General features: G+C 38.5%; 7 protein-coding genes across 7 annotated transcripts; 3 read left to right on the top strand and 4 right to left on the bottom strand.

Moving 5' to 3' along the window:
• Positions 1 to 1,980: 1,980 nt before the first annotated feature.
• GCK72_025890 (uncharacterized protein) lies at positions 1,981 to 4,867 on the top strand (the record flags this gene model as incomplete). Its single annotated transcript, XM_053736536.1, has 8 exons — positions 1,981 to 2,034; positions 2,085 to 2,282; positions 2,328 to 2,453; positions 3,693 to 3,784; positions 3,829 to 4,100; positions 4,149 to 4,333; positions 4,395 to 4,619; positions 4,670 to 4,867. The coding sequence occupies 8 exons, from the start codon at positions 1,981 to 1,983 to the stop codon at positions 4,865 to 4,867; spliced, it is 1,350 nt and encodes a 449-aa protein (XP_053580102.1).
• Positions 4,868 to 6,137: 1,270 nt separating this feature from the next.
• GCK72_025889 (uncharacterized protein) lies at positions 6,138 to 7,009 on the bottom strand (the record flags this gene model as incomplete). Its single annotated transcript, XM_053736535.1, has 5 exons — positions 6,138 to 6,218; positions 6,334 to 6,420; positions 6,469 to 6,548; positions 6,670 to 6,760; positions 6,839 to 7,009. The coding sequence occupies 5 exons, from the start codon at positions 7,007 to 7,009 to the stop codon at positions 6,138 to 6,140; spliced, it is 510 nt and encodes a 169-aa protein (XP_053580101.1).
• An 874-nt stretch (positions 7,010 to 7,883) lies between these two features.
• On the top strand, positions 7,884 to 8,671 carry GCK72_025888 (uncharacterized protein; the record flags this gene model as incomplete). Its single annotated transcript, XM_003105537.2, has 4 exons — positions 7,884 to 7,937; positions 8,027 to 8,218; positions 8,266 to 8,391; positions 8,438 to 8,671. The coding sequence occupies 4 exons, from the start codon at positions 7,884 to 7,886 to the stop codon at positions 8,669 to 8,671; spliced, it is 606 nt and encodes a 201-aa protein (XP_003105585.2).
• A 734-nt stretch (positions 8,672 to 9,405) lies between these two features.
• GCK72_025887 (uncharacterized protein) lies at positions 9,406 to 11,796 on the bottom strand (the record flags this gene model as incomplete). The annotated part of the gene is made up of 7 exons (XM_053736534.1): positions 9,406 to 9,537; positions 9,582 to 9,695; positions 9,745 to 10,353; positions 10,402 to 10,602; positions 10,649 to 11,029; positions 11,079 to 11,537; positions 11,593 to 11,796. 7 exons carry the CDS (start codon positions 11,794 to 11,796, stop codon positions 9,406 to 9,408), a joined length of 2,100 nt encoding a protein of 699 aa, XP_053580100.1.
• A 1,363-nt stretch (positions 11,797 to 13,159) lies between these two features.
• GCK72_025886 (uncharacterized protein) lies at positions 13,160 to 13,911 on the bottom strand (the record flags this gene model as incomplete). The annotated part of the gene is made up of 3 exons (XM_003105610.2): positions 13,160 to 13,357; positions 13,408 to 13,632; positions 13,729 to 13,911. 3 exons carry the CDS (start codon positions 13,909 to 13,911, stop codon positions 13,160 to 13,162), a joined length of 606 nt encoding a protein of 201 aa, XP_003105658.2.
• Positions 13,912 to 14,019: 108 nt separating this feature from the next.
• GCK72_025885 (uncharacterized protein) lies at positions 14,020 to 14,398 on the top strand (the record flags this gene model as incomplete). The annotated part of the gene is made up of 3 exons (XM_053736533.1): positions 14,020 to 14,067; positions 14,116 to 14,202; positions 14,318 to 14,398. The coding sequence occupies 3 exons, from the start codon at positions 14,020 to 14,022 to the stop codon at positions 14,396 to 14,398; spliced, it is 216 nt and encodes a 71-aa protein (XP_053580099.1).
• A 1,451-nt stretch (positions 14,399 to 15,849) lies between these two features.
• GCK72_025884 (uncharacterized protein) lies at positions 15,850 to 16,921 on the bottom strand (the record flags this gene model as incomplete). Its single annotated transcript, XM_053736532.1, has 4 exons — positions 15,850 to 16,047; positions 16,098 to 16,322; positions 16,418 to 16,602; positions 16,651 to 16,921. The coding sequence occupies 4 exons, from the start codon at positions 16,919 to 16,921 to the stop codon at positions 15,850 to 15,852; spliced, it is 879 nt and encodes a 292-aa protein (XP_053580098.1).
• Between the last annotated feature and the right edge of the window lie 441 nt (positions 16,922 to 17,362).

Here is a 17,362-nt window from a genome sequence, read left to right as displayed (position 1 = left end):
CAACCCAAGAATATTGAGAGAGGAAAAAGTAATTCGGATGGCATCTCACCGGAGCTGTTACTTTTTGATAACTTTTTGGTTTTTGGTAAGCTTTTACTTTGTTGAATGAAAAACTTCTATAAGGGAATATTGTTTTTTTCAGTGACGGATTCAAAGATGGGTTTTGTACATTTACTGAATGTAATTAAGAAAAACTATAGTCTAAGGATGATCCGATCGATCCCAAAATTTGCGGAAAGTGAAAAAATAAAGAACGTTTTTAAGTGAAATAAAACAAGATAAGAAGAGTCAATAATTATTAAGAAGACAAAACTCATCAACTAGTATGGGGGAATGGCGTGAATGCTAAGAAATTCCCGGTCTCATGCAGTCATTTCGCTGTCGTGGGAAAGAACGCAGACTTTCGAAACCGTGCGTTTCAATGTTATTGATCCCTAGAATGGGAAGCAAAATAACAACAAAAAATGGATGAAAAAATAGCTTAAAAGGATTTGAATGTGAGTTTCGTACATTTACTTAATATACTCTGTTTACTTAGGATGATCCGATCGACCCCAAAATTTGCAGAAATTGAGAAAAATGAAGAAGGTTTTTGAAGTGAAACAAAAATAGAGTAGTTGTGGGAAGAAAAAACGAACTAACAGGTTTAGGAAATGGTGAGAATGCCAAAAAAAAAGAAATCTTAGGTTGTCATTTTTCGCTGCCGTGGGAAAGAACCAAATTGATCAATAAATCGTAAAGAAATAGGGAAATAGCTAAAAACTTATTGCTTCACTATAAACGGAGTAACATCAAATTCCCTTGTTAAAAAATTCAAAAACTTCTGGATCTTTGCAATCTCGCCTAATGCGTGAACTTTAAGAAGGTCAAAAGTGTTCGGATGACATTTCTGCCGCATTTTTAGTAAAATGTTACTGGAGTTATTGGAGAATGAGAAGTTACTATGTGAAAGATTTTTTAAGATTCAAAGACGATAACCAGACCAGAATAGTGTAAAAGAAGGTTTAAATGTAAGTGGTATTCACCTTTCGATGAAATAAATAAATAAAATTAAATAAAAATGTGAAACAAAAATGGAACAGGAGAGTCAATAAAGATTAGAGAGAATACATAACGCACGAACTAGTATGAGAAATAAGAATGTCAAGAAATCTCAGTTGCCATTTCGCTGCTGTGACACAGTAACGCAACGTGACGCAAGTAACGCAAGTAATGTAACGCAGCCTTTCACAACCTGTTAATTCCCACGGTGGAAATCAATAACACAAAAAAATGGATGAAAAGACAGCTATACTGAACAACTCTCTAACAACTAAATAAAAGCAACCGCAAAGTCAATGTATGTAATCATTCGCATATCACTGGTTTCAAAATCAGAAATAAGAAAAAATCAAGTTGAACAGATTTATTTAAATATTCTTTCACGTCATCAATAATTCGTACTAAATTCAATTTGAATCAAACGAAATTCAATCATATCAAACTTTTCCACCTCCTCGCTTCACCCATATGCATCTTTTCAGAAGAACATGTGAATTGATAAATTCATGTCTGATTCTAGCTTTTCTAGGATTAAAGAACCCTCAAATATGGTCTGACACTTCATGGGGATAATTTCAAAGGCTGTATCTCATTTCCTTGCGGTTTCACTGGTATATTCACATGACACAAAAATATTGATTTTTCTTCATTTTTTCATAAATTTCATAGTTTTCATAATTTTCTCGTTCATTTCCCATATTTTTTTTGTATTTACCCTTTTTTCAAGTGAGTAATGCAACATAAGAGTTAGAACAAATGTCGGCTGCCGCTGTAGGTGGTGTGCAAGAGCGCCCCGCTGCACTCGGACAAGAGGGCCCCTTTATTTTTTGTTATCGTCTCACTCATTTTGGTCGTTAGTTCTCTATTTTTTTCCTATTTTTTCTGATAACTTTTTGCGTTTTAGTTTTCCATTTAAACGAATCAATTTTCAGGTTCATCATGACAAACTTTCCCAAGGATTGCGAACAGAAAACGCGAGTGCGAAACATGGAGGTGAGTAGTAAAACGAAAAAATTGATGATTTTCCATGATATTTTTTCCAGAGTTCCCTCATCTTCTTCCTTGGAGTCGAAGTGATGTTCGCTGCTCTCGAGTTCTTCTTCATGAGTCCAGTAGTCTTGCACAACTACAAAATTATCAAAATCTTCTTTATCATTTGGATTCCGAATCTTGTGATCGCGTCCTTCTTCTTCCTCGCCGTCAAACCGGGTATCTTCGCCATGTATCGTGCAGGATTTAGAGTGAGTTTTCACATTTACCTTGAAAACTCTTTTTTCTATTTCCAGATGATTCATTTCACCGCCATCGCCAACATCTACTACTGGTACAGATTAATGCCCGTGTCCGTATGTACTATTGGTCTCTATGTTGCCGAATTCATCTGTCTTGTCGATGGAGTGTCAAATGAGAAAGTGAGTTCAAAATTGATACGTTTAGATAGCGAATATCATACAAACTGGCCTCCTCCGCACTCACTGCCTCAAGCTGTTAAAATTGGAAAGCGAAAAATCAATAGCTATTCAAGATAAAAGTGTCATAGCCACGCAACATTTCGAATTGTGAAGCGTCGAGTTGCAAACTGTCACGTCATTTCGTGCTGATTTCTCAGTAAATTCAGCAGTTTTTTGAAGAAATTTTGAAATCGATCACTTTCGGACAAAAAGAACGTATTGTGAGCTCGCCCGGCCAAATATCTTGGAACTGTAAAATTTGGAAACAAAGAACTACAAAAATTGCATTAATCGTGGCCCGGAGCACTTAAAAGAAAGTTATCACTTCCTTCTAAATGTAGGAATATCATGACACTTTTTGAAAAGTTACCAAGCTGCTATGTTTAGTGACTGTGTTTCGATAGTTGCGAAACGAAATTCTGGCCTCTCACTTGTTTTATGCTAAATGTTGCATTTTTCTGCAAGAATTCTTCAAAATCAAGAGGTTCCGGGAGGCGTTCGTACATCAAACTGATTTTCCGGCTGTTCACGGTGAATTCGTGAAACTATATTCCTCCCCTACCCCACCGTATCAAGTTATTCCAAACAATTTCTTGTTTCAGATGACGTATCCTGGCCAATGGATTCTCACAATCGTCCACAAATTGAGAAAATCTCCGCAAGAGACTGCCATCGAAATGATCTCTCTCCACTCGTCCACAAATGATAACTTTCTGTCGGAAGTTAACGAAAAACCCTTCGCGCGAGAATTGGACACTTTTCTACATTACTCGAGTGACAAAGACTCAATTTCACCATATTCATCGCTTGAACCCCTTGGTATTTTTATAGTCTGAATGTTAGTTCCATTATCCCGGTGGTTTATAGTAATTAGCGTATTTCAGAATTTTTCATGCATGAGTTATTTTGAATGTTTTTAATTGCCCGTCTTCAAATTAATATATTTTTGAGTGTATAAATAGTTATTGTGAACTGAACTCACGAAACCTCGACGTAATGCGCACATGCAAATGATAGAGTGTGTACCGCTCATCGGTCCGCTACGCACGGCCGCTTGCGACGCGAGAGAGTGACACGAAGGAAGATTGGAGGGACCAACCACCCTTCTCCCCGCAAACACCGTGACGACATATTGCGTACCTTCCCAGAGCCCGTTTGTATAGACCTCACACATTGTCACATCACACACCCAATATAAAGCCTCCTCATTCTTCGACGCGCTCTCAACTGGGATTCTCATTTTTCTCCCGACTCAAATTCTCATCTTCTCACTCGGATTCTCATTTTCTAACGTAAGTCAACCATTATTAAGATAAATTCTAGAATTTTCTTTTAGGATGGACATCGTATTTGCTCCCGGAGCACTTGCCAACGGACGTTTCAGAGTATTGGACATGTTGCACAGCAGAGAGAGCCAGCTCTACAATGTCAAAGACACGCAGCAAGGAGATGTTGAGTGTATCCTGAAACTGTACAAAAGAGACATATTTGACGACGCGTACTACAATGAGATCACCTTCCTCAAGGCATGCAAAGGGAAAAGGGGATTTCCCTATTTATTCAGCGAGTTCCCCTTCACACATGGAGACATTGAGTGTGATTGCATTGGTAAGTTTTTCAAAACTTGATGATTATTTTAAACAATGCTGTTTTCAGTCATTTCAGACGTTGGGGACACTTTGCTCTCCCAACTGAAAATGAGGTCGTGGCGATTCACTATGGCAAATACAGTGCGAATTGGTTATCGATGCCTTGAGCTCCTGGAGAAGATGCACGCTATGGGATATGTTCATATGGATGTCCATCAGCAGAACATCATGGTAGAACATGATTACGATGGAGTAAGTTATTCTTATTCGCTGATTTGTTTTTTTTTTAAATTTAAATTTTTCTTCGTTTCAGGAGCTGAAGCTCAATCTCATAGATTTTGAGTTTACCAGCAAGATTCACCCGCCGCCATCCTGTTACAATTTTCTCGCGTGGCACTCAAGCCTAAATGTGGCAACACACGGTGACTACACACCAATCGATGATTTGGTATCGATGGTCCTCATTCTTTTTTCAACGCAAAGAATCGATCCATTCGGAAGAAACAAGGAAGAATTCATCCAGAAGAAAGAAGAATTCGTAAGTTGAATGTTTAAAAAACACGAGAATCTCAATTGTTTTTATTTCAGCATGCCGACCCTATGCGCCCCTTTCCGAATGCAGAAAGTCAGTGGCTTGGAAGATTGTATATTGAGATTGAAAGGCAAAGGACTGATGGATATGACAAGTCTAAGATTCTGGAAATCTTGAATGCGGCTGTGCCAGGAATTGATCCCCGATCTCCAATCGATTTCGGTTACCAACGCGGGACATACTGGATTCAATAATTGTTTCGTTTGATCCCTTCACAAACACATACCTGTTAATGTCGCCTTTCTCTATTCTAGTATCCTTTTTTGTCTGTTTTCCATCAGTCTCCACCCAACTATTTTGACGTATCCTGACCAAGAGATTCTCACAATGTTCAGCATACTGAGAGACTCTTCGCAAGACCCTGGCACTGAAATTATCTCTCTCCATTTGTCCACAAATGATATTGTTCTGTAAGAAATTAACAAAAAGTCCTTTGCGCGAGAATCGCACACTTATCTTCATTACTCGAGTGACAAAGAGTCAACTTCCCCACTTTCATCCCTTGAACCCTTTGGTATTTTTATTGTCAAAGTGTTTGCGTATCCCGTTTTCCCGGTTATCTATTGCAATTAGCGTCTTTCTTTTTGATTTTTTGGCCTTAAATTAATTTTTGTGAGATAAATATAGTAAATTGTGCAATTTGTTATCGGAGACTAAACTACAAAGACTTTCCAATTATGCAAACAACAATGCTTTAGAAAGAAAATCCTTTTAACGCTCGTTGGAATACTATCTGAATTCTTAGTTTCCTTGAGAATTTCCGTTATGAGAAAGACCATTGTCTATCGATGTGTTGTTTTATCCGGATGTCCACTACTTTTTCATAATTTATAGTTTGATGATTTTCTAAAATAAAAATACATTTAAAAAATAAAATGACAGGACACGCTAATTGTTATCTGTATTTTAACTTTTCAATAATTTTTCAGTCTGATTCTTTGGATTCTGTTATTGAGACGAGCTGTTAAGCGTTCTTTTTGATTTGCCACTAATATATTAATTATTATTTAAGTTCCAGATTAATTATTATTTAAGTCTTGACCAGTTATAATAAAGACCTTTATCTTTCAGGGTGTCGTTGTATCCAGATGTTGTGCTGTTCGCAAACTTCAAAAAAAGAACTAAATATTTTTTTTTGCTTTCCTGAAACCTTATGTAAACACTACTTCAAGTCCTGACTCTGGAATGAGAAGGACACTTACCTGTCGCTTTGTCGTTTTATGTCTTGCTAGACTTCAAAAAACGAACAAAGTCAGTTTCATTATTTTTTAAGTGTCATAGAAAGTCTTACTGCTAAGAATCATGAGACTTACAATTAATTGATACGACTTTTTATTGAATAAGATCAGTAGTGGATGTTCATGATAACAATTTATTTTAACTCAAAACAGGAAAAAACCATGAAAATCTTTGCGAAGTTTTGATTTTTTTTAATACTTTTTCATTTTTTGTTGAAATAATCATTTATTGATTATACTTGGATGAGCTGCCAGTTTCTTTCCCATTTGATGGTCCAGGTTGTTCGGCTGTGGTGTTGCTGTCGGCCTGAAAAATCATACGAAATGTGTATTTTTTCAAATGTCTTTTCAATCAAGCAACTACAGGAAAACGAATAAATCTTCTAAATTTACTTTTTACTATCAACCAAGGAAACACTAACCTTAATATAATACAGCGCCTTCAATCTCTCGGGTGCATCGATAAACTCCTGTCTTGCCACTATCATTGACTTCAACTGTGGGACATCCTAAATTTGAAAATCAAACGTTCAACTTTAAAAAAAAGCTTCACTCACCTTTTTAAGATCTTCGAAGACTGGTCCATACTGAGGACCAGAGCTCATATCGGCGATCACTTGTGCGATTGTTTCCTCATCTGCAAAAGTAATTCTGTTTAATGAAAAACTGCTCCATTTCAAAATTTCAGAATAAAATTAGGAGTTTTTCATTGGTATACCATTTTATGACTAGTTTGAAAAAAAAAATTTAGAACTCACTTCCAGTGGTGTTCAAAACTTCAAATGACAGCTCTTTCTTTATTTTTGCTGCCTCGGCTTTGGTGATTTTTTGTTTAACAGCATACTCCATCTGAAAATAAGTTATGAACGTTTTCAAAACCACCAAATGTCTTAATTTCTGAAGACAAATCTTTAAAAATAGACTTACAAGAGTGTCCAGCTTGTATTCCGGTTTTGACTCCATTTGGGTTTGAGTCTGACAAAAGGTTTTCTTCTTCTCCATCGATTTTTTTGGGCAATTTCCCATCAAGGTCGAAAAAGGACCCTCGGCCTTAGAAGATGATGATGCTTGTCTCCCTCTTTTATTTTCGTTATCCATTTTTTGAATCTTCTGAAAAAATCTATTTCAGAAGCGAAAAATCATTTAATTTTCGGAAATAACGGATCACGAGAAAGAACGAAAGAAGAGAGAAGACGAACGAACTAGTCATAATAACTAAAGAGAAAATCACACCCCATTTGTATAATTCTCTGTTCCTCCCTTTTCTTCACACTGACTCGTTTTCTCAGATCTGTGTGTATCGCGCCCGAAGGAGGAAAGGGTGCATGAGGAAAAATGACAAAAAATGGTATTTCGCAATAACAACACTCAGAATTTCTTTCCGTCTAGATACACCTGAGTTAAGTTTTGTTAATTTCTACCGAATGAAACTTGAAAAATCAATTATAGAACGAAACATGGAAGTAATGGAAAACACTCAAAATTTTTCTTTTTAATTTCTTTTGAATCAACCTTTCCGCAAGAAAGAGATAATCAAGTTTTAACAAAAAAATTTCGTAAAAAAGTGCATAAGCTTCGCGCGTCTGTATAATTAGGAGGATTGGAACCTCTATCTCTCAGACCTCAGTTTGGACCACAAACAACTCGGACACAACTCCGCTTGAGAGAGGGAGAGGGAAGTGCGCTCATCTTCCTATTGAGGTTTCTTTCTTTATTGAGACTCCTCTTGGCGGACCACTGGTACATCGACATTTTGGCATTCCAAAACGTACAGTATGCAAACGCGCTCCGACAAACTAGGTTCTTCCCCGTCCTCCCTCTCGACGTTGTGTTCTCATCATTCTCCCGTTTTCTGGTGTTTTCTCTTCTTCTTCCTTGTTATTGATTCCGTTAGGCAGACTGTCCATTAACAGGTTGCGCTGTGGCAAATGGAAAACGTTTTTTATTTTATTTCTGATTTTTCAATTTCACCATGATGCGTTTTGTCAACGACTCTAACAAAATGGAAAAAGAGCGGAACATGGAGGTAAGTTATATCACAATTCTTAAAAGTTTCTGTCAACAAGTCTTAACTCCGAATTTCGCCTCATCCACTGACTAACCACCGTTTTTCAGTTCTCTCACATCGTTCTCCTCACTGTTGAGATTGCTCTAAGCATGTACGGATACTATTCCATGAATTCAACGCTTATCAATTCCGTCGTTGAGGCATTCTACATCATCTGGATTTTCAACCTCTTGGCCGCCTCTTTGTTCAGTATCATCGCCAACCCACTTCTCTTCTCCATCTATCGTGTTGGCTTCAGAGTGAGTTACAATATTGAAAACATTGAAACAATTGGGTTCTCTTTCAGATGATTCATCTCGCTGCTGTCGTTTACATTTTCTGCTGGTATGGCTACATGGCAGTCTCCGCGTATGTCCTGGTCTTCTGCATTGCGGATTTTGTCTATCTTGTCAATGGAGTGTCGAATGAACAGGTAAGACATATTTATCGCGGTTACCCAAACCGCTTTGATATTTTAGATGACTTTTTCCGGAAGATGGATAGTCAGGACCACTAAAAAATGGCGACTTTCTTTCGAGGAGACAAATGTTGAATACGCTCGTTTTGGTGCTCTCACCTCCGATGAGGATGAACCGTTGTTCAGAAAGGATGACATGGAGATTGACAATTCTTCCGATTACATCATTGCCAACGACGATGACATCATCTTTCCATACCCTCCCCTGAAATTTCGTAATGCTGACATTGTTTGAATCACAAATTTTCTCATTTCAAAATTTCTCGGAATCGTTTTGCTATTTGCGTGTATTCAGCATTTGACCTCTACCAAACGTCATATTTACTTGTCTCCACTTATTTTTATTATTTCCCCCAATAATATGAATGCTGTGAAAAGTTTTTCTGATTCAAAATCACTTCTACCTTTTTCGAATGAAGCAAAAAGCAAAAACGATAGATTTGGCTTTTTGGTTAACATCCCGGTTATCATGATAAGGCGGAATAGTATAATTACCACAACTCAATTTCTGTTTGGCCGCAAATTGTTTGTCAGAGTTAAATTGAAAGAGGTGACCGCATTTCCGGTGATTCAGCTCTATGTCGACCCCTTTTAGTATCGGAAAAATGCATTAGCTTTATTGTGAACTTTGTTATGAATTATATGGGTGAATTAAGTGAACCTCCAAAATTATATTACCAGGGATGAGATGGGGAAGAAAACGTAAAAGTACCACAATAGACTAAAACTATACACACTTCCGTAGAAAAGTGTGGGCGGGCGTAAAAACTGGGATGAACGGGAAATTGACACATCTAAATGAAAACCTGATATGAATATTCTGTTTGGAGACGGATAAGAAATCTAAGCAGACATATGCTAATCACTGGGAGTTGAAAGTATCCCGGGAGACAATAAGTGAGAAAGCAAATACTATTCAGGAGAATTTGTAAATATGGATTAAAAACAATGAAGACTGTTAATGGATTATTATTTCTTGTTGGTAGCATCAACATCCGTGTAGGCTTCGGTCAACACCTCCGGTTCTTTGTCACTGGCATTGTGAGAATCACGATCGGCTGAATACGTGGATGGAGTAGATGAAGTACCAGCCGGACCCTCCTGCAAATGATTACTGTCACGTTGTAGCGAAAAAATTAACTCACAGCTAAAAGGACCTTCTGCAGGTTTCTTTTCGCGGTCTTTTCGACCCATGGTGGCAAAACGGAGACTGGATACGACTTGACCGCCAGTGGGGAAATTGGAAGTGGACGTCTCGGCTGAAATTCAAAGTTGTGGAAAATGTACATTATACAATTTTAAACAAACCGGCATCTCCTCATAAATATCAAATTCCACACAATCTTCTGGTTTCGGCAAGAGTGGCAGAATAACCTTCAGCGATTCATGTTCCGAGACCAGACGCGATCTTTGCAGGTATGAGAGTGGATCTCTCTCCTCCACTGAATTGGGTTTCGAAGCACGCGGTTTTCGGGGTTCTACCTTCTTGACCTTCAAAAGTTGAGTGTGTTTTCCTAGTTTTGGATTTCGAGCTTTTTGGTCAGCACGAACAGTTCCATGCGCCTCGATAGCCGTCGTCTCCTTGAAAGTATTCACTGGTGGCATTGTTTGAGAAGTTGATGCAGGTTCCTCAGATTCTCGTCCTTTCTTGATCGAAGAAAAACCATTCTTAACATTACTTCCCATATTTTTTAAGAATGAGAGCAGTTGGTCGCTTTGTTTTGCGGAGAGAATTCCACCACTGCACTTATCATCTCGCTCTGCCAACATAACCGATGCATCATCAGATTCCTCTCCGGGAAACTTGATAGGTGCGGATTCAGAGGGTGTCAAGAGGAGAGACAAGTCTGTCGATTCCTCAGCGGCGTTCTTTTTAGAAGCGGAAGGCGATGAAGTCTCATTCTTCTTGAAATCATTCTGAAAATCGTATGGGGTACAGTTTATTTTGTTTACATGTGAACATACCTTTTGAGTCTCCAATATGCTGAGGAGGTTACGACCTTTCTTCTTTTCTGGAACGACTTTGAAATCTCTCTTGTAGTCTTTAGTTGGAGTAGAATCTGAAACTATCGGAGAGCAACCATCATCCTTTTCGGGCGTATTCTGAAGTGGAGTAGGACTACTCAAGTGGAGAACTGGAGGGATTATGTTGATAGCAGCAACATTCTGAATACAATCTTATATAGTTTCTATGTTTTCAGTCCAAACATACCGATGGTCCTGGAACATATTTCGGCGCGACAACTGGAGAGTGAAGAGCAAGTGTTGCGCTACTCCACTGCAACACTCCATGTTTGTTATCCGACTTTGTTGGTGTCATCTCAACAGTTATCACGTGTGTATTGTCCTGTGAAGCATACGCAGTTCCAGAGATGAGCATCGACGACGAGGGTCCCTCATCGCACTTCGCGGGGGTCTTCTTATTCAAAACCAATCTCGAGATCGTTGGCATCGGCGACTTTGTTGGTGTCATGTCATTAGCGGTTTGAAAGATACGCATTAGCGTAGATGGTCCCTCAACACGGTGCTCGGACTCACTTGGAACAATTCTCGAGAATATTTGCATCGGCATATCGTAGCGAGTTTCATCGTTCTGAATTCAACATCTATGTATTTTCTTTTTTCCGAGTGAAACCACGTACCGATAATCCGAGAACATCCTTGGCATGAGTAGTTTTGACATCAAGAACCTCTGTATCGCTTTGAGCGGCAACAACCTCCTTCTCGTTCCATTTCGAATCATTTGGGTGATAGATGAGCACAGACGACGAGAGTTCCTCAACAATATTTTCGAAGGTCTCCTCACTCGGATCAATTCTGGAGAATATTTGCATCGGCGACGACATCTTTTGACAAATTTCATCGTCCTTCGCTTGAGTACTTTCTCCACCAAGAACCTCATCATAGCATTGAGTGTCGACAACCTGTTGATTATATTCCATAACATCCGGGCAATACAAAGCGCCGGCAGGGTCCATGAAGTCAGTCCTCATCTGTTGGTGACCATCCATATCGTTTGGGGTGTACTGAACGGCGGCGTGGTCAACGGAGTCGTTTCTCCTAGCCTTCTTGAAAGGGGTGAGAAGTCGATGCGCGACGTTCTGAATGAATTATTGATTAAGCCAATAGTGGGGAAAAATATATATAAATACTTACCGTCACCTTAGTAAGAAGTTTTTTGGTGCTTTGCGACACTTTTTTGGACATTGCTCTCATCGGCGACGCATCGTTGTCGGAAGAGAGATGGATGACGTGAGTTGAGTCACGGCGGTGTTTTGACGGAGTTTTGAAGTCACTTCTGAAGAACTCCCCGTGTCTGCACATATTATCGACGAGAGTATTGTGAGAGTAGGTGTCCATCTCAACTGCAGTTGTCTCCTTCTGCTGAAATTATAGACGTGAACCATTTTTGAACTTCTGAAGTCGCCTCGGAACCAACTACTTGATTCTCGAGCTGCATGATCTAAATTTTTTAGTTTCTACTTACCACAACTTTTGGGCTTTCATTCGTAAACGGGAAAGAATGATTCCCGGGTGACACTTCACCTGCGAATTTATGCATTTGGACACGTACTTCAATCTGTTATTACCTAAAAACTACATTTTGAAATCAAAAATCGATAATACGGAAAAAGTGTGTTAAGAAAAAACATTGAGAACAAAAAAAAATGCGCAGAATGAAAAAAAAATAGCGAATGAGCAGAAACAGGACACAGAACACCGCCGACACCCCGGTACGCAAACACCACACCTTACGCGCAAATGCAGACAGGCGGTCAGGTATGGGTAGGATACAGTCTAGCGGGCAGAGCGAAAAGGGGTTTACAGTGTTTTTCGGTGTTAATGATAAAGTTTTGAAAAATATTTTTTGGTGAAGCAACATTCCGGTCATGACCAAGCAGTTTCCCTTGTAATGCTAATCCCATTGTTTCTGTTTTTATGTTTGGTACGTTTTTTTCTATTTTGAAAACGAAATCAAGTTAGATAACTGTCATTGTTCCGTTCGGACTCTGCACAGTGTTTATTTCAATTCATACTCACATTTCTCCATATTCCAACCTCTCACCCCATCTGATCGGTTTTTTTGTAGATAAAGCCCGTGTCTCACTGATAATTTCTTATGTTAGCACTTGTTACCTAACTTTGCGATATTCTATTGAAAAATGGAATTTTGTGAAAAAAATATATATAAATGTTGCTCAAATTGTTTTTAGTCTGCGGAAAAAAGTTGGAATGGGTAAAAGAAAAAAAGCGAGTATAAAACAGCTATAGTTTTTTTGAAACTCAAAAATAAATTAATTTAGAGACGGGCAGTTAGAAACATGTAAAAGAACTTACGCATGAAAATCTAAATGAGACGCAAATTACAATAGAATAGAAGCTCAGGAAAACGGGACACACTAATATTCAGGCAAGAACAATACTAAAAGATTCAAGAGATGAATATGGGGAAATTCATTAGTCGCCGCTCGAGTAATGAAGAGAAGTGAACGATTTTTGCGCGAAAGACTTTTTGATAATTAACGACAGAATTTTGTGGAAGAGTGGAGAGAGATCATTTCAGTGTCAGAGTCTTACAGAGATTTTTCAGTTTGTGATTGATAATGAGAATCTATTGGCCAGGATACGTCAAAATAGTTGGGGAGCGATTAATGGAAAACGGCAGAAAGAAAGGAGAGTAGGAGAGAAAAGGTCCACATTAACAGGAATAAATAACTGAGAATTAATGGATCCAGTATGTCCCGGCATGGTAACCGAAATCGATTGGTGATCGGGGATCAATTCCTGGCACAGCCGCATTCAAGATTTCCAGAATCTTAGACTTGTCATATCCATCAGTCCTTTGCCTTTCAATCTCAATATACAATCTTCCAAGCCACTGACTTTCTGCATTCGGAAAGTGGCGCATCGGGTCGGCATGCTGAAATAAAAACAATTGAGATTCTCCTGTTTTCTAAATATCTGACTTACGAATTCTTCTTTTTTCTGGATGTAATCTTCTATTTTTCTCATGAATGGATCGATTCTTTGCGTTGAGAAAAGAATGAAGACCATCGATACCAAGTCGTCAATTGGTGTGTAGTCGCCGTGAGTTGCCACATTTAGGCTTGAGTGCCACGCTAGAAAATTGTAACAGGATGGCGGCGGGAGAATCTTGCTGGTGAACTCAAAGTCTATGAGATTGAGCTTCAGCTCCTGAAACGAAAAAGTATTCAAATTTTGAAAAAAAAAAAACAAATCAGCTGATAACAATAATGTATCTACAATATTAGCTCCATTTCACTAACTTACTCCATCGTAATCATGTTCTACCATGATGTTCTGCTGATGGACATCCATATGAACATATCCCATAGCGTGCATCTTCTCCAGGAGCTCAAGGCATCGATAACCGATACGCACGGTATTTGCCATAGTGGACCGATACGACCTCATTTTCAATTGGGAGAGCAAAGTGTCCCCAACGTCGGACATCACTGAAAACAGCATTGTTTAAATTAATTATCAAGTTTTGAAAAACTTACCAATGCAAACAGAATTACTTTTGCAGATGAGGAAGCAATCTCACAAGTGATCGCCGATATGAGCTCTATTCCTCACTATGGGCCAGTCTTCGAAGATCTAAAAAAGGTGAGTGAAGCTTTTTTTTAAAGCTGAACGTTTGAATTTTAAATTTAGGATGTCCCACAGTTGAAGTCAATGATAGTGGCAAGACAGGAGTTTATCGATGCGCCCGAGAGATTGAAGGCACTGTATTATATTAAGGTTAGTGTTTCCTTGGTTGATAGTGAAAAGTAAATTTAAAAGATGCATTCATTTTCCTGTAGTTGTTTGATTAAAAAGACATTTGAAAAAATTCACATTTCGAATGATTTTTCAGGCCGACAGCAACACCCCAGCCGAACAACCTGGACCATCAAATGGCAAAGAAACTGGCAGTTCATCCAAGTACAATCAATAAATGTCTGAAATGTTACTCCTTTTTTAACATTTTTTTGATTTTCCAATTTTCATCTCTTCATTATTTCAATAAAAAATGGACAAGTATTAAAAAATCAAAACTTCGTTTAGATTGTAAATCACTCAAATACATCGTTATCATAAACAGCCACTACTGATTTTATTCAATTGAAAGTCGTATCAATTAATTGTAAGTCTCATGATTCATAGCAGAAAGACTTTCTATGACACTTAAAAAATAATGAAACTGACTTTGTTCATTTTTTGAAGCCTAGCAAGACATAAAACGACAAAGCGAAAGGTAAGGGCCCTTTTCATTCCAGAGCCAAAACTGGAAGTGGTGCTTACACGCGGTTTCATGAGAGCAAACACGAATATTTTGTTATTTTTTTCAAGTTTGCGAACAGCACAACATCTGGATAAAACGACACATCGAAAGATAGAGGTCGTTCTTGGTCAAAATTTAAATAATAATTAATATATTAGTGGCAAATCAAAAAGAACGCTCAACAGCTCGTCTCAATAACCGAATCTAAAGAATCAGACATAAAAATTATTGAAAAGTTAAAATACAGATAACAATTAGCGCGTCCTTTCATTTTATGTTTTAAATTTATTTTTTTTCTAGAAAAATGTTTAAATTTAAATGTAAATTTTACACTAGAGGGGAGAAAAATGTAATTATGAAAAAGAAAGGGGAAGTACATTAAATAGCAAAAAATTGTAGTCAGGAGGACTTAAAGTAGTGTGTACACCAGGTTTTAAGAGAAAAAAAATTGAGTGTCATCAAACTTTAAATTATGAAAAAGTACTCGACATCCGGATAAAAGTTTTATGTTTTGTCATGAAACAACACATCGATAGACAATGGTTTTTCCCATAACGGAAATTCTCAAGGAAACTAAGAATTCAGATAGTATTCCAACGAGCGTTAAAAGGATTTTCTTTCTAAAGCATTGTTGTTTGCATAATTGGAAAGTCTTTGTAGTTTAGTCTCCGATAACAAATTGCACAATTTACTATATTTATCTCACAAAAATTAATTTAAGGCCAAAAAATCAAAAAGAAAGACGCTAATTGCAATAGATAACCGGGAAAACGGGATACGCAAACACTTTGACAATAAAAATACCAAAGGGTTCAAGGGATAAAAGTGGGGAAGTTGACTCTTTGTCACTCGAGTAATGAAGATAAGTGTGCGATTCTCGCGCAAAGGACTTTTTGTTAATTTCTTACAGAACAATATCATTTGTGGACAAATGGAGAGAGATAATTTCAGTGCCAGGGTCTTCCGAAGAGTCTCTCAGTATGCTGAACATTGTGAGAATCTCTTGGTCAGGATACGTCAAAATAGTTGGGTGGAGACTGATGGAAAACAGACAAAAAAGGATACTAGAATAGAGAAAGGCGACATTAACAGGTATGTGTTTGTGAAGGGATCAAACGAAACAATTATTTAATCCAGTATGTCCCGCGTTGGTAACCGAAATCGATTGGTGATCGGGGATCAATTCCTGGCACAGCCGCATTCAAGATTTCCAGAATCTTAGACTTGTCATATCCATCAGTCCTTTGCCTTTCAATCTCAATATACAATCTTCCAAGCCACTGACTTTCTGCATTCGGAAAGTGGCGCATCGGGTCGGCATGCTGAAATAAAAACAATTGAGATTCTCCTGTTTTCTAAATATCTGACTTACGAATTCTTCTTTTTTCTGGATGTAATCTTCTATTTTTCTCATGAATGGATCGATTCTTTGCGTTGAGAAAAGAATGAAGACCATCGATACCAAGTCGTCAATTGGTGTGTAGTCGCCGTGAGTTGCCACATTTAGGCTTGAGTGCCACGCTAGAAAATTGTAACAGGATGGCGGCGGGAGAATCTTGCTGGTGAACTCAAAGTCTATGAGATTGAGCTTCAGCTCCTGAAACGAAAAAGTATTCAAATTTTGAAAAAAAAAAACAAATCAGCTGATAACAATAATGTATCTACAATATTAGCTCCATTTCACTAACTTACTCCATCGTAATCATGTTCTACCATGATGTTCTGCTGATGGACATCCATATGAACATATCCCATAGCGTGCATCTTCTCCAGGAGCTCAAGGCATCGATAACCGATACGCACGGTATTTGCCATAGTGGACCGATACGACCTCATTTTCAATTGGGAGAGCAAAGTGTCCCCAACGTCGGACATCACTGAAAACAGCATTGTTTAAATTAATTATCAAGTTTTGAAAAACTTACCAATGCAATCACACTCTATGTTTCCATGTGTAAAGGAGAACTCGCTGAATAAATAGGGGAATCCCTTTTTCCCTTTGCATGCCTTGAGGAAGTTTGTCTCGTTGTAGTACGCGTCGTCAAATATTTCTCTTTTGTACAGTTTCAGGATACATTCAAGATCTCCTTGCTGCGTGTCTTTTACATTGTAGACCTGCGTCTCTTTAGCATGGAACATATCCATCACTCGGAATCGTCCGTTGGCAAGTGTTCCGGGAGCAAATACGGTGTCCATCCTAAAAGAAAATTCAAGAATTCATCTTAATAATGGTTGACTTACGTTAGAGGATAAGAATCCAAGTGAGAAGATGAGAATCCGACTTGAGAGCGGAGCGAAGAATGAGGTAGCCTTATATTGTGTGTGTGATGGGACCCTGTGTGAGGTCTATACAAACGGACTCTGGGAAGGTACGCAATATGTCGTCACGGTGTTTGCGGGGTGAAGAGTACCGCTCATCGGTCCGCTACGCACGACCGCTTGCGACGCGAGAGTGTGACACGAGGAAAGATTGGAGGGACCAACCACTCTTCACCCCGCAAACACCGTGACGACATATTGCGTACCTTCCCAGAGTCCGTTTGTATAGACCTCACACAGGGTCCCATCACACACACAATATAAGGCTACCTCATTCTTCGCTCCGCTCTCAAGTCGGATTCTCATCTTCTCACTTGG

This window comes from Caenorhabditis remanei, chromosome X, assembly GCF_010183535.1.
Source record: "Caenorhabditis remanei strain PX506 chromosome X, whole genome shotgun sequence".
Taxonomy (NCBI): domain Eukaryota; kingdom Metazoa; phylum Nematoda; class Chromadorea; order Rhabditida; family Rhabditidae; genus Caenorhabditis; species Caenorhabditis remanei.
The sequence above is the reverse complement of the archived record's forward strand: the minus strand, read 5'-3'. Positions and strand labels throughout refer to the sequence as shown.